Consider the following 16,346-nt stretch of genomic DNA (forward strand, 5'->3'; position numbering starts at 1 on the left):
GAGGCTGGGCAGGAGCATCGCTTGAACCCGGGAGGCAGAGGTTGCAGTGAGCCGAGATCACGCCATTGTACTCCAGCCTGGGCAACAAGAGCGAAACCCCATCTCAAAAAAAAAAAGAAAGAATATAGGGTCGGGTGTGGTGGCTCACACCTGTAATCCCAGCACTTGGGGAGGTGGAGGCCAGTGGATCACCTGAGGTGAGGAGTTCAAGACCAGCCTGGCCAACCTGGTGAAACTCCATCTCTACTAAAAAATACAAAAGTTAGCTGGGCGTGGTGGTGGGCACCTGTAATCCCAGCTACTTGGGAGGCTGAGGCAGGAGAATCACTTCAGAGGTTGCAGTGATCACGCCACTGCACTCCAGCTTGGGTGAGACAGAGTGAGACTTTGTCTCAAAAAAAAAAGAGAGAATATAGGAAGGCAATGGAGTGAAGCAGAGTCAAGTGAATCTTGTTTAATTCTCAAAAACTAAGCTTATTTCCAAGTTTAGTTGTGTTATCACACAGTATTAACTGTTGCCAAATTTAATTATTGGCATTTGTAATTTACATTGCTTGTTTTTTGTTTTTTTTTTTTTAGGAATCCCTGGGCCACTGGAGTCAAGGCTTGAAGATTTCTATGCAGGACCCCAAAATGCAGGTCAGAATACAATTTTGGAATTTCAGTACATTTCATGTTGTAAATGACCACTCCACAGAGGTCTTAATTACAAATGAAATCAAAGGATATCAGTCTTTCTGAATGAGATTCATTTTATTGGGCTGTTCTGTGAGAACAAGAGGCTTTTCACATTGGCAATAAAGTAGCAGCTGTCATTGTTTGGAGAGAAAGCTGAGTTCTTCAAATGAATATCCCCTCTGCCTTGTGCCTTTTAAACTTCTGGGTACTTTAAGGGAAGTTGCATTAACCTTAGTATGCTTCCTTTCAAGGGAGCATCAGAGATAATACACTGTGACGGTAGTACTGTGCTGCCCTGGCATTAACAGTCAGACATCCCTGTAATCTCAGCACTTTGGGAGGCCGAGACGGGAGGATCACCTGAGGTCAGGAGTTCGAGATCAGCCTGACCAACATAGAGAAACCCCGTCTCTACTAAAAATACAAAAAATTAGCTGGGCATGGTGGTGCATGCCTGTAATCCCAGCTACTCAAGAGGCTGAGGCAGGAGAATCACTTGAATCCGGGAGGTGGAGGTTGCGGTGAGCTGAGATTGCGCCATTGCACTCCAGCCTGGGCAACAAGAGCGAAACTCCATCTCAAAAAAAAAAAAAAAAACAAAAAAACAAAAAAACAAAAAAAAAAACAGGCATCATCCTTGAGGAGCCTTTGAGTCCCACTTCAATTACATTCCTTGTTGACAAGGGGCAGGTCTAATAGGGCTCACTGGAACCCACGTGTACGTGTCACACAGTCTGCCATGTTGGAGTGGAGAAGGATGCTTTTGAATTTATGTCTACGGAGATTTTACATCACATTCTTGGGAACTATTTTGTACTGTGCATCTTCTGTGTATTCTGTGTAGTGTGGTGGTTGAAAACAGACTCTGGAGTCAACCACATCTGAGTTGGAATCCTAGATTTCCCTCTTAGGAACTATGACTTGTGCAAGACACTCAACCTATCTGAATTTCAGTGCTCTCCTCTCTCAAAACTGGGCTATTAAAACCATTTGCACAAGACTGTGGGAATTAAGTGACTTAGTGAATATAACAACCAGGCACACAGAAGATTCTTAGTAGATGTCTGTTTCCTTCTCTTGTATCCCTCTGCTAGGTTTACAAAGATGAGCAGGTGGTGGTGATAAAGGATAAATACCCAAAGGCCCGTTACCATTGGCTGGTCTTACCATGGACCTCCATTTCCAATCTGAAGGCTGTGACCAGGGAACACCTTGAACTCCTTAAGCATATGCACACTGTGGGGGAAAAGGTGATTGTAGATTTTGCTGGGTCCAGCAAACTCCGCTTCCGATTGGGCTACCACGCCATTCCGAGTATGAGGTAAGCCAGGTGGGTAGTGCTGCTGGCTCCTGGTTCTGTCCAGGTGGGCAGATAGATTCAGCCTGGGCTTGCTGAGGGCACATATTGCACTGAGACCCAGGGAAGTGGGATGGAGTTTTTCCAAAGCAGGTGGGCTGAAGCTTCCACCTCTCTGCCTGACTTGCATGCAAGCTTTGAGTTCCCACTTCTGCCTATAATTCAGTCATATTTGGTTCTTTGTTCCTCTCAAAATATAAACCTTCGAGAGCCTAATATATGAACTAGATGAAGCAGCTTCATTATCCTCAGATAAAGAATTGTGGTCAGTGGCTTTTATCAGATTCTTCAAAAGCATCTATAACCCCAGAATGATTAAGGACCATTACTCTGAAGGAAACAAACATCATAGACTTCTGTAATGACAGCTTAGTAGATCCAGGATTTGAAAATAAAATGAGAGAAAAGTATAGAATTTGTTTTCCTGTGGCTTATGCCCAGAAGGATTCAGAAAGGAATGACTGATTTCTTTCAAAGAATACGAGCAAGGTGGATCTCCGTGATTTCTTTGATTTAAGCAATAAGATGATAAGTCTAGATTTTAGAGTTTTTATTTTGTTTTTAAAAAACTGTGATAGAATATACATAACAAAATTTACATTTTAGTCATCTTTAAGTGTACAATTCATTGGCATTACTATATTCATATTACTATGCAAACATTACTACCATCCATCTCCAGAACTGTTTTCTCTTCCCAAATTGAAACTCTGTACCTTAAATAATAACTCTCCATTTCCCCCTCCCACTCCTGGCAACCACCATTGTACTTTCCTTCCCTATGAATTTGACTACTCTAGGTACCTCATATTAGAGGAATCATACAAAGACATATTTGTCCTTTTGTGACTGGCTTATTTTACTTATTTACTTACTTATTTTACTTTACATAATGTCTTCAAGGCTTATCCATGTTGTAGCATGTGACAAGATTTTCTCTGCTTATTTTTTTTTAACTACCAACAGTCACATTTTATTTAGGTGAATAATTATGACTTAGGTTACTGGCCACTTGAACCAAATGAAATCTTTGTGCCAGATTTTTCCCTAGTCAGTACTGATTCTTTTAAGTTGAGGCATAACTTACATACCATAAAGTGCATAATAAGATGCATAGTTTGATCAGTTTTCATAAGCGTGTATAATCTTGCCACTATCATTCTGATTAAGATACAGAAGATGTCTGTCCTTTCATCCCAGAAAGTTCCCTTGTGCCCCTTTCCAGTTAATCCTCCCTCAAGCATTGCTTTTATTTCCTTCAGCATAGATAGTTTTTGTCTCTTCTAGAGCTACCATGTATAAATGGAATCATACATTGCATACTGTTTTTTGGTCTGGCTTTTTTGGGTCAGCATAATTTTGAGATTCATGTGTGTTATTGTGTATATCATAGACATATGTACTTTATTTATTTTTTTCCCCTTGAGCAAATATTTAGGGATCCCAGTCTGGGCAACATGGCAAAACCTGTCTCTACAAAAAATACAAAAAATTAGCCGAGGGTGGTGGTGCACACCTGCTACTTGGGAGGTTGAGTTGGAAGGATCACTTGAGCCCAGGAGGTTGAGGCTACAGTAAGCTATGATCACGCCATTGTACTCCAGCCTGGGCAACAGAGTGAGACTCTGTCTCAAAAAAGAAGAAGAAAAAAAAAGAATAAATATTTGGAGATGGAATTGTTAGGTCATAGGGTGGATGTATGTTGTACCTCACTTTAAAAATATAAATATATTTTTATTGTTAAAGGCTGATTTGAAAATTTAGGAGGGAAAGTCACCCATAATCCTGTTTCCCTAATGCAGAGCCCCTGACTAACAGAGCCCTTGGCCACTGAGCCCTTTTCACGTAGTGATCATGATGCCCATACCTTTTTCCTACAATGAATGTTGTCGTGCTAAGGAGAATGCTCACAGCAAGAGCTGTGGTAGGTATATATGGGAGGCAAAATGAGCCAATAAGCAAAGTTGCTATTTATATACCCTTTTATATTACTCTGTATGATGTAGTTTTGAATAAATGAACATATTAGAAAGGAAAAGGTGATAAACAAGTAAAATTATTTTTTCTATTGTAAAAGTAATGTTTTCAATTAAGAAAATATAAAAAATTAAGTATGAAAAAGAACAAAGACCTTTCATAATACTAACTGTAGATAACTAAACTATAGACCTTATTTTAGATAACTTACTAAACTGTAGACCTTATTCGAATTTCACCCATTTTTCTTGTATTGTTCTTTTTCTACTCCAGAATCCAATCTCACATTTCATTTATTTGTTCTCTCTTCTTAGTCTCCCTCAATCTGTGACAATTCCTACTTTCCTGGCTTTCATGACCTTGACACTTTTGATGAATACTGGCTAATTGTCTTTAGGACGTCTTTTAATTTGGGTTTGTCTAATTTTGTTTTTCATGATTAGGTTGACGTTATGCATTTTTTTAATCACTGAAGTGATATTTCTGATTGTGTCCTTCTCAATATGTCATATGGCGGGGCATGATGTTGAGATGGTTTATTACTGGTGATGTTAACCTTGATCATTTTGTTAAGGTGGTGTCTGCCAGGTTTTCACCTTCAAAATTACTGTTGTTTTTTTTTTAATTCATGAATATTTTGGGTTAGATATTTTGAGACTATACTACTATTTCTCCTCAAACTTGCACCCAATGATTTTAGCATCTATTGGTGCATCTTGCCTGTAATAGTTATTGTATTGGTATTTACTCTATGGTGACTTTATACTTCCTTCACCTAACTTATTAGTTGAAATTATTCTGTGTGAAAGCGCTGTTCTGTCTTTCTCATTAGTTCTTTATTCAATCATTTAATGGTATGGACTCATGGATGTTTATTCTATAGGTTATAATTCAATACTATAATTATTTTGTTGCTCAAATTGTTCAGCTTTGGTTATTGAAAGCCCCTTTAGATCAGCTCTTGTGTCACTTAGATACGCCTTCAACATCTTTTGGGCAATTTATTTTCTGGCCCCACAAGATGTTCCAGGCTTATCTGGAATGAACCACTTCTCCAAAGAGCCCTAGGTCTTCTTGGGCACTAGGTTTCTGTGAGAGAAGTGGTTGATTCCAGGGTGTCCTTGCTTTCTAGGTCCTCTCAGCCATAGAGCCAGAAATGCATGTATGAATCCTAAGCCATACACATACACACACATACACACCCCTATAATTCTGTGTTTATCTACCTTTATTTGTATGTGAAAAACCATGAGTTCATACTGATATCTCTGACACCATTCCAACTCTGTAAGTTTCATTCTTGTTTCCCTTTTCCTTTTTTGTAACTGCTTTCTCCAACAGTGAGAAACCTGGCTCTCATTAGTTACAATAAATTCATTTACTTGTTCAGTCCTAGTGTACCCATAAAATAGTTACAGGATTCCTAACCCATACCCCTGTGAGAAGGACATTTACTAACTAGAGTACAGTACTTGTCTATAGTTCTTTTTGTTTTTAGCCTTATCGTATCTAGTCAAAACACTGTTCTCCAAAGCTAGGTTACTATAGTATAGTAAATATAGTTACTATATTTTCTTCCTCAATCCATTTAGTGTGGTTTCCTCATTCATTTGTAATACAGCTATGCTTATTTATTAGTGCTTATATTTCATTTTGGATTCTGCACACATGTTGATTGATTTTGATTATTTATTGGGAGAATGTGAAATATTACCGATTATAAGAGTGAAAGCTGTTATACAAAAAGGCATTCTACTTGGTTTAACAAGTCCAAAAGAGAATTCCTGATTTTCTTCCCCAAACCTGCATTTTCACCTAACCTTCTTTATCTCAGTAAGTAACACTCTCCCAAAGCAACATGCAGCCCATTAATAAGTTCTGTTTGTTCTATTCCAAAATGCATTCAAAGTAGGATTGCTTGTTGACATCTCAGCTGCTACAGCTCAGCTCTAGTGTAGGCTGTGATTTTCTGGCCTAGACTGCTGTAGCAGCCTCCTTAACTGGTTTCTCCATGTTCCTCCCTATCCGTCCTTTCTTCACACAACAGTCAGAGTGATCATTTAAACGTGTAAATCAGGTTGCCCCTATGGGCTTGGTTTGTGAGGAAGAGCCTGGCCCAGCCTGTCAGGACCACTGAGGCTTGTTTCTTGCCATCCTTTCCACCTCAGTTTTACACACTTCTCACCTCCAGCTGGCTGGGTGTGGGGAAGACCTGCCAGAGCCACATTGGACAAGGTGGTTCCCATGGCCAAGTAGATGGACAAGATTGTGCAGAAGAATACAGCTGGAGCATTGGATTTGCCAAAGGAGCTTAAAAATATTCCCATGACCATGGAATTATTACAGCCCCCAGAAGAATCAGAATATCAGTTAATGCTAATGGCAAGCAGCATAAAGATGAAGAAGTTACATCTTTAACAGTCTGTCATGAAATCTGGGAAAAAGTTACTATCAACCGAGAAAGACCCTGAAGAAAAGAAAAAAGAACCTGCAGTTACATTGCAGAATAACTCTGAAGCGAGAGAAGAAAGTAGCTCCAGTGGCAGTGCAAGCGGCAGAGAGGGTGAGACAAATGCTCTAGATACTCGTGTTTCATCTTTTATTCAGGAACGAAGCACTTCTGACTCTCTTTGGTTAAAGTGTTGCGAGGTGCTTGCTGCAGCTCTCCAAACAGGAGATGGCTACACTGCTATTGGAGCTGGTGAGGAAGAATTAGGATCTCAAATTGAGGAGGCTGTATATCAAGAAATTAAGGAATATAGATACGAAATGCAAAAGTAGAGTATGAAGTAGGATATCAAATCTTAAAGAGCAAAGAATCCAAATTTAAGGGAAAATGTACCATGTGAGAATATTCCTCCTGTCTTATTTGCTAGAATGATGGCACAGGAAATGGCTAGTGATGGGCTCAGAGAGATATGGAAAAACTTGACCAAAGAAGCCATCAGAGAGCATTAGGTGGCCAAGGCAGGTGGAACCCAGAGTGGCTTGTTCACATGTGCAAATGTAGTGCTGATGGACTGATAACATTCGTTGTCTGTAATGAATGTGGACGTCAGTGGAAGTTCTGTTGAGTTGGAATAACTACCAAAATATCTGGACTATTAAGAAATTAGATTTTGTATGTTCACTGCAGCACTATTCACAGTAGCAAAGACATGGGATCAACCATGATTGATGCCCGTCAGTAGTAGACTGGATGAAGAAAATGTGGTACATATACACCATGGAATACTACACAGCCATAGAAAAGAACGAGAACATGTCCTCTGCAGCAACATGGATGGAGCTGTAGGCCGTTATCCTAAGTGAACCAACACAGGAGCAGAAAACCAAATACTACATGTTCTCACTTATAAATGGGAGCTAAATACAGAGCACACATGGACACAAAGCAGGGAACGACGGACACTAGGGCCTATTTGACAGTGGCGGGAGGGAGGTGGGGAAGGATTGAAAAACTACCTATGGGGTACTATGCTTATTACCTGGGTGGCGAAATAATCTGTATAGCAAACTCCTGTGACATACAATTTACCTATATAACAAACCTGCACATGGATCCCTGAACCTAAAAGTTTTAAAAAGTTACCTATATTAAATATATTAATGATAGAAAAAAAAGAGAACCAACTTGGTAGTTAGCAAAACATAAGTTATATCCAAAAAAATATGCTTTTAGTAGTGTGATGGGACAGAAGCCCAATCATAGTAAATGGATCAAAAAGTGAATATCAACAATAGAGCTTTAGGGTTTGCGAACCACTGGTGTAAGAAAGTGGGTCATGGAAGTGGAGTCAGCAGAAACAGTGCTCATCTGGCTTGTAGTTAAGGGAGAATTGTAGCCTTTTCCTGTCCTGCTCTCCTGTCCCCCACCATGGATATTGAAGGTGGGAGGATACATACCATAAATGTTTATGGGACAGGTGATACCTCATTTAAAATCTGCTGTCTATTATTTATCAGAAATTGCACTTGAGCTTTATTTCTTTCATTTCATCATCTTAGCAACCCTGTAAAGTAGGTATCTTCACTTCCATTTCACAGATAGTGTTGTTGGGGCTTAGAAAATGATAACCCCAAATAAAGGCCTCAGAAGCAAAATTTCTCCTTGACCTTCTCCTGCCCCCTTTCTCTTGCCCCTCATTCTCCCCCTAAGCAAGCCATAGAAACTATAATTCCTCTTTCTCAAGGCAGGTTATAGAAACTAGAACCTTCTTTCTCAAAGCCAACCAAAAACCCCAAAATATTACTCTAACCTTCTTTTCTATGTAGACCTGGCTATAAAGAAATTCCCTGCTCTACCTTGTTTGATGGTAGGTCATAAGACTGCCATTCCCATACCTGGGAAGAAGGAATGCTGCACAAAGAGGTTAAGAAGAATCTGGACAGACAGGCCTTGCTGGGTTTCCCCACTTAGTCTATTCTCATTAAGTCGTATACCCTTTTGAAGCAGTAGTGGTTCTACATGGCTTTCCATTCTTCAGCAAACCCAAGTGTAAAAATGGATAGTTTTCCCCATATCTTTGCATCTTCATTTGGAAGGCTCCTATGTCACATAAAACTTGGATTAAATAAATTTGTTATGCTTTTCAAAAAACAAAAAAAGATGGATTTTGTAATTAGATTTAAAACTGACCAAGCAACTAGTTTTCCTACAAATTAGATTTTTAAAGCAACACACTTGGGTTAGTCCTTGTTTTTGACCTAATGCCCCTTCTTTAAATACCTTCTTATATCAGAGACCATATGATAATTATATGGTATCTGTTTCAGTTGTTTTTTTTCTTTTTCTTTTTTGAGACAGAGTCTCACTCTGTTGCCCAGGCTGGAGTGCAGTGGTGCAATCTCAGCTCCCTGAAACCCCTGCCTCCTGGGTTCAAGCTAGTCTCATGCCTCAGCTGTCCGAGTAGCTGGGATTACAGGCATGCGCCACCATGCCCAGCTAATTTTTGTATTTTTAGTAGAGATGGGGTTTTGTCATATTGGCCAGGCTGGTCTTGAACTCCTGGCCTCAAATGATCCACCTGCCTTGGCCCCCCAAAGTACTGGGATTACAGGCGTGAGCCACTGCACCCAGGTTTTTTCCCCCCCCCATTTTTATAAATGAATTTTTTTATTCATTTTTTTGTTTTCGTTTTTGTTTTAAGAGATGGGAGTCTCACCCTCTCTCCCAGTCTGGAGTACAGTGTCAAGATCATAGCTCACTGCGGCCTTGAACTCCTAGGCTCCAGGTATCCTTTTGCCTCAGCCTCCCGAGTAGCTGGGGCTATGGGTGTGCCACCATGCCTGGCTGATTAAAACAATTTTTTAGAGATGAGGGTCTCACTATGTTGCTCAGGCCAATGTTGAACTCCTGACCTCAAGTGATCCACCTGCGTCAGCCTCCTGAGTAGCTGGGATTACAGGTATGAGCCACGTGCTTGGGTCATTTTTATAAATTGATATGAAACTTTTATCAATTAAAATTCTGGTAATTTATTTTTATCTCTTAAGTGAAAATGTACCTTGACTTTTTTATTTTTTAATGGTTTAAAACATGTGCAGTAGAAATTCTCTGTTAATACATAAATGGAAATTACATTTTTTTTCATATTGGCGTGTATCTACAAATATTAAAGGACAAGAAAAGGTAATATAATTTTAGGTCTAACAAATATGGTGTATATTCAAATACTTGACCAGCTTATCTAAATTGTACATAATATTTGGACTAGCATATGAATTTGATTTTAATTATTATGTTCACAAGCCTGGGATAATTAGATGTTATTTTGCATCTGTAACTGTAATCATTTCTTGTAATTTCATGTGCAGGTGTATTGTACTTAATAGATTTTACTTTTGGAAATATGACTGTTGAAATTAGCTTAGCTTTTATTTACTGTTTGTAGAGTATTTTTGTTTTGGAGAAGAACACTTTTAGTTTAGGACGCTTTTCAAGAGTGAAAGCTTCTGATGATTTTTTTTCCCTCATAGGAAGAAATACTGGAAAGAAAATGTTAGTATAATGCAGTTATTGTAACAGCTTATGACTTGATTTTGATTTGGAAACCTATACTGACCAGATATTAAGCTTAAGGATTGTATAAATCATTAAAGCTGTGGTCTTTTCATATGGAGGTTGATAGATAATTTTTTTGTCTTGAGTCTTATTTGGTGACTTTCTATTCATGTAATTCATCATGTGTGAGTGAGGTTGTTGAACAAACTGAACACATGGGCTACAGCAAGTAGTTTTTATTTTTTTTAATTATACTCAAGTTCTAGGGTCCATGTGCACAACAGGCAGGTTTGATACATAGGTATACATGTGCCATGTTGGTTTGCTGCGCCCATCAACTCATCATTTACATTAGGTATTTCTCCTAATGCTGTCCCTCCTCGAGCCCCCCACCCCCCTGACAGGCCCCGGTATGTGATGTTCCCTGCCCTGTGTCCAAGTGATCTCATTGTTTAGTTCCCACCTATGAGTGAGAACATGCAGTGTTTGGTTTTCTGTCCTTGTGATAGTTTATAGCAAGTAGTTTTACAGTACAGATCTTTCCATTACATTTTATTGTTTAAACAAAACAAAATTTGTTTTTCTGTTAGGAATAAGAAAAAAATGGTTTTTACATAGGTTCTTATGGTACGCTTGGAGTACACTTACAGGCCACTGCTGCAGTCCACATTTTATTGTGCTGAATCTGCATTCTATCAGATACCCATGGAAAGACCTCAGTATATGCTTTGCACTCTGCTTTGCTCCCCTTTTCCAATTTCCTATTGCAAATCATTTTGATGTAATACAGAAAAAACAGCATTAAAATATCTACATGAAGAGTTGACCCACTAGTGTCAGCCGACCTCTACTTTGTCAGTTCATAGTTAAATCTTTTATCATTTCAAAAATAAAGTGCATTTTCTTTTTCTTTTTCTTCTTTTTTTAGCGATGGAGTCTAACTTTGTCACCCAGGTTGGAGTGCAGTAGCATGATCTCAGCTCACTGCAACCTCCACCTCCTAGGTTCAAGTGATTCTCCTGCCTCAGCCTCCCAAGTAGCTGGGATTACAGGCACCTGCCACCACGCCCAGTTAGTTTTTTGTATTTTTAGTAGTTAGTTTCACCATGTTGGGCAGGCTGTTCTTGAACTCCTGACCTCAAGTGATCCACCTGCCTCGGCCTCCCAAAGTGCTGGGATTACAGGCGTGAGCCGCCGCACCTGGTTGCATTTTCAAAAGAATGAATTTAAGAATAATAAAATTAAAATAGGCCCACTTTTAAATTGTGGTCCATTTTATAATTCAATTTTTATTGTTAACAAAAAAAAGTATAAATCAGATAGTAGCACTCTTCGGCTGAAAATCCTTCAGTGGCTTCCCAGTAGATTCAGAATAGAATGCAAACCCTTTGTCACCTTTAAGAGGCTTTATGACCTGGCTCCTGCCTCGTTTCTGCTGCTTGGCTCCAACAATTCAGGCCATACATTTGGGCCATATTACCTTCTTTCTCTTTCTTGGTTGCACTGAGCTTTTCCTCATCTCAGGGCCCCTGCTCTTGGCCTCCTCACTTTCTGAGACACTCTTCCCACAGACCTAGCTTGCTTGGGTGCTGTCTCAGTTCAAATCACTTCCTGGGAGATGCTTTCCCTGAACACTGTTAACTAAAGAGGGCAGCTTCTACCCCTGGGCACTCTATCCCATTTTCCTTGTTTATTTTTTCTTGGCAATGTTAATTCTTTAAGTTTTTTTTTGTTTGTTTATTTGTTTGCTTATTTATTATTTGTCTTTCCTCATTAGCATACAATTTCTATAAGGGCAGAGGCTTTTCCCATTTTGTTTCTTGCTAAAGTCTCAGTGCCTGGAACAGTGTTTGGCCATAGTACATACTTATTGAGCATTAAATATTCTTAAGTAAATGAATGAATCAATTGAATTAAATGGACACACTATCAATTCAATAGTATGAATATTCAAAGAGTATTCAATAGTATGAATATACAATGTACTCATACTCTTTGTCATTTTGATTAAGCCATAGTTGTTAAAGAGTTTAATGCTCAGTTTTTTTTTCTTTCAACTAGCCATGTACATCTTCATGTGATCAGCCAGGATTTTGATTCTCCTTGCCTTAAAAACAAAAAACATTGGAATTCTTTCAATACAGAATACTTCCTAGAATCACAAGGTAAACAGTGTTCCTTGGTTTTCACATTTGTTTCATTTTCTGAGCTGTTCTTATATTTGATTTGGTTGTTTCCCTGAATAACAATCTGACCTCAAAAACCTATGTACAACTTTGTGTTCCCTATAAAGCGAGCCCTGTGAAAAGAAACTGGATTATTTGGATTGTAGTATTATTGCCACTTTGCTGTGAGTTGTCTTCTTGGGGGACCTAGAAAGCTATTATGTCAGGGTCAGTGTTTTATTGTGACAAAAGGGGACTTAAAGGCTGCCGTGAGAATTAGTGGAGTTCATGGATAAGAAAGCTGTGGACAATTCTTTGTCTCTTCTGCCATCAGTTGGGTGGGAGCTTTGGGGCTGCCTCCTGTCAGGAGTGGTGAATTAGCAGGGGGAAGCCTGTGTATATGTAGAAGAAAGCATTTTCTGGTGTGTGATGCTTTCTTACACACCAGGAAAGCATTTCCTGGTGTGTAAGAACTTAAGCATTGCTGGGGTGTTCACAGTGGCAGCTGGCATTTACCAAGGGCCAACCAGAGGTAAAGCACTCTGATGAGCTCTTGACAGAGTAACATGGATTGCCTAGAGTGTGTCCTGAAGGAGTGTATTATTTCAAAGGTGGGTTGCTCATATTTATAATCTGATTAAGCTCATTTTGCCTGAGGGAAGTCTAAACTAAGCTTACGGAGCTGTAGAATACCTGGCCTGGCATACTGATTGGAGTCACGTTTTTGATTTTTTTTTTTTTTTTTTTTTTTTTTGGTATCTCATATTGGTTTTCCAGAGTAGCTGGGATTTGACTTTTCTTCCTTGCCTGCAGCTGTGATCGAGATGGTACAAGAGGCTGGTAGAGTAACTGTCCGAGATGGGATGCCTGAGCTCTTGAAGCTGCCCCTTCGTTGTCATGAGTGCCAGCAGCTGCTGCCTTCCATTCCTCAGCTGAAAGAACATCTCAGGAAGCACTGGACACAGTGATTCTGCAGAGCCTGAGCTGCTGCTGTGGTGTGGCCCACTGGAGCAAACTGCTGGCACCTATTCCGGGTTGCTTGTGAACTTCTACTCATTTCCTAAATTAAAACATGCAGCTTTTTCACAAATTTATTCTATTATTGAGTGGCCACAATGTAGAGTGGCTCAAAGTACTTCAGGATTAGGAATTTGGGTTTGTCATAGATGTATTCTCTGGTGAGGGTGGCTGGGATATACCTGACCCACCATCTTCAGAAGGACCCATGTCAGGTCTGACCATTGGGAGCAAAGCCATGTTCACACTGACCTAATGCAGAGTATGGAAGCAGTGGGCTGGTTATACATTTCTGTTTCTTAGATTTATCCTCCGCCTCTGTAGGCATGGACAACCTTTAATCAGAGCATCTAGAGTGGCCTCTTGTTTATCCTGAAGATACTGATGGGTCTTGTTTTCTGTTAGTCTATTTTGTAATATTCTTTTCCCTTCCTTCAAGGGGAGGCTTAGTTTGTCCAGTCCTTCCATGCCCTTCTATCCCAGATTACCTAAATGTTCCCTTCTCAGGAATTCTGTCTCATCAGTTCTTCACAGTGAGAAAAGAGGCTAGATGATGGTGTGGGGGGTTGGAGTTTTCTTCTAATACCGAGGGTTCCTGGCTGTGAGGAAACAGCCACATGTTCATCATGATTGAGCTGTGAAGTCTTCTTGGACCTGTTGTCTGAAAATAAAGTTAATTTGTTTGAGGCATCTCTCTTAAGTAGGTGGAAACTATTGAAGTTCAGCTGACAATCACAGCATAGGTTCTGATGCATGAAAAGGTGGTTGGTGAATGCAAAAGTTGCGTAGAGCCACTACTTTCTTTTTCCCTGAGAATAAATTTGGATAAAACAGTTGTATTCAGTTGTTTTTTGGGATAATATTAGAACTAAAGGTGAAGGGAAAACTAAAAAGTTGGTTTTGATGAAATTGTGGATATCTTTGGGGATGTGACTTTTCACTCAAGTTGTGAGAAAAAAGGAAACACGCTTAACAAAAGCTTCTTCTGGAGAGAAAAAGCCACAGTCCATAGAGACATTTGACCTCAATGTCTTTCACAAACAAACAAGATGCCACAGTGGTTACTTAGTGAACATAGGTATAGTAATAATTATATAATTAATGATCATAGCAGCTCACATTTGTCTGACTCCTGTGTGTCCTGCATTATGCTAAACACTGTACTCAAGTGATCTCATTGAATTCTCACTGTACATAACTCCATGAGGTTACGTGCTATTGTTATGCCCCTTTAATGGATGAGCATCTAATATTCTATAATGGTTCCTGGGCACTATCCAAAGTTGGTATTGATTCTGATGTGTCAACTCATTATTTTTCTTATCAATTGAACAGTATAAATGCAAGACTAACAGCAGAAGCCATAGAACCCAGGGGCCTTGGACCTGTGCTGATCAAAAGCTTTCCGTGGCATTTCATTGATTTCCCTGAGATCAGCCAGTTCCTTTAGCCCTTTTTGTCCATCTCTCATTCCCAACATCTTTCATCTCTTTTCTCTGCTCCTTCTGCACTCCAGGATTGTACTCCTTACGTCATTAGTCCATCCATCCATAGTTCTTCTATCTGGCTTGATGCTGGACCTTTGGGCCTGCTTGATTGTCTGCTTCGTCTCCTGAGGTGGTTGTCTACATACACTGTGGCTCCTGGAGGTTCTTCCCCAACCCAGCTGCAGAGGGCATGTGGCTTCATAGCCTTTTATTTGCTGTCATCAGGTACCAGGCACAGAAACTCTTGAAAATTGTCTGGGCATGGTGGCTCACGCCTGTAATCTCAGCACTTTGGGAGGCCGAGGTGGGCAGATCACAAGGTCAGGAGATCGAGACCATCCTGGCTAACACGGTGAAACACCGCCTCTACTAAAAATACAAAAAAAAAAAATTAGCCGGGCATGGTGGCGGGCGCCTGTAGTCCCAGCTACTTGTGAGGCTGAGGCAGGAGAATGGTGTGAACCCAGGAGGCGGAGCTTGCAGTGAGCCGAGATTGTGCCACTGCACTCCAGCCTGGGTGACAGAGTGAGACCCCATCTCAAAAAAAAAAAAAAAAAAAAAAAATCATGGGCATATTAGTTAAAAACAGGCTCTGGATTCAGACCTGGGTTCCAGTCCTGGCTCTGCTACTCACAGCTGAGGGATCTTGGGCAAGTTACTTATTTTCTCTGAACTTTGGAATTCACATATGTAAATGAGCATAACAGAGTTGAGTTATAAGGATTAAATAATCTATGTAAAGGGTTTAGCATAGTATCTTGCATAGAGAAAGACTCAATAAATGGTAACTGGAAGCCTCTGCTTTTATCTCAGTGGAGGCTGGGAAAGAGGAATTCACCTGATCCATGCCTCTCTCTGCATCTGAAGCCTTACTGCCCCTGGAAACTTTCTAAATATGTACTCCATGGACTCCTTAGATCAGAATTACTGGTTTCCCTTTAAAAAAATGTAAGCACTTGGGCTTTACCAAATAATTACTGAATCACAATCCTGAGGGCCTAAGAATCTTCATTTTAAACCATTCAGGATGAACTTGATTTTATTGATGTTTGAGAACCACAATATAAATGAACCTTTGGCTTCAAAGCACCTTGCATTTCTGAAGCTTATGGATTTGGCTGTTCCCTGCCAGGACAGAAATAGCATTTTCTGGTTAGCTGCCTGGGCCTGTCATAGGTCTGCCTTCCCTCTGCTGTGTCAGGGTTATTTCAGAGTCTGGGGAGACCTCCGGCATTAGCTGAAGGGGAGTCCCTCAATACAGGGATCAGCCCTTCCTTTCTTCAGGAGTTTGGCAGAGCTCCTTTGGCCCCAGGCTCTTAGGAGCCATGTCTGGAGATGACTTCCCCTCAGTTGCTCCCGTTCCCTCTTCATGCCCAGAGATCAGTCCAGTGGCTTGGTCTGGGACCTGTAATGAACATTGCCAGCCTTAGGCTCAGAGCGTAAGTATTTTTCCTTCTCTGGGCCTGTCTCTGAGATACCCAGGTACAAATGGTCCTTGTAGGGACTAGATCATACTTGAGATAGTAGTTAAGGATGTCTTTAGATTCAGGGATATTTTCTAGAGCCTGGCATCTGACAGTCACACAGACTGGACATGGCTGGATATCAGAGAGTCAGGACTCATCTGTCAGTGTTGGCCTAAATGCTTCCCTCTGCTTCCA

General features: G+C 40.2%; 1 protein-coding gene and 1 pseudogene across 10 annotated transcripts in view; both read left to right on the top strand.

Moving 5' to 3' along the window:
* The window catches only part of APTX (aprataxin), a 71,903-nt gene extending 57,872 nt beyond the window's left edge, over positions 1-14,031 (top strand). For 9 of the 10 annotated variants that reach the window (XM_063594454.1, XM_063594452.1, XM_003830112.4 and 6 more), the window contains 4 exons: positions 580-639; positions 1,773-1,999; positions 12,078-12,181; positions 12,995-14,031. In XM_063594454.1, the coding sequence (XP_063450524.1) occupies positions 580-639; positions 1,773-1,999; positions 12,078-12,181; positions 12,995-13,149 (546 nt within the window). In that variant the 3' untranslated portion in view covers positions 13,150-14,031. Of the gene's footprint in view, positions 1-579; positions 640-1,772; positions 2,000-12,077; positions 12,182-12,958 lie in introns of all 10 variants that reach the window. The other variant, XM_003830115.3, reaches the window with a different exon arrangement.
* Positions 5,732-8,620, top strand: LOC117981668 (transcription elongation factor A protein 1-like; annotated as a pseudogene).
* Positions 14,032-16,346: the final 2,315 nt, after the last annotated feature.

The sequence above is a fragment of the Pan paniscus genome, chromosome 11, assembly GCF_029289425.2.
Source record: "Pan paniscus chromosome 11, NHGRI_mPanPan1-v2.0_pri, whole genome shotgun sequence".
Classification (NCBI taxonomy): Eukaryota; Metazoa; Chordata; class Mammalia; order Primates; family Hominidae; genus Pan; species Pan paniscus.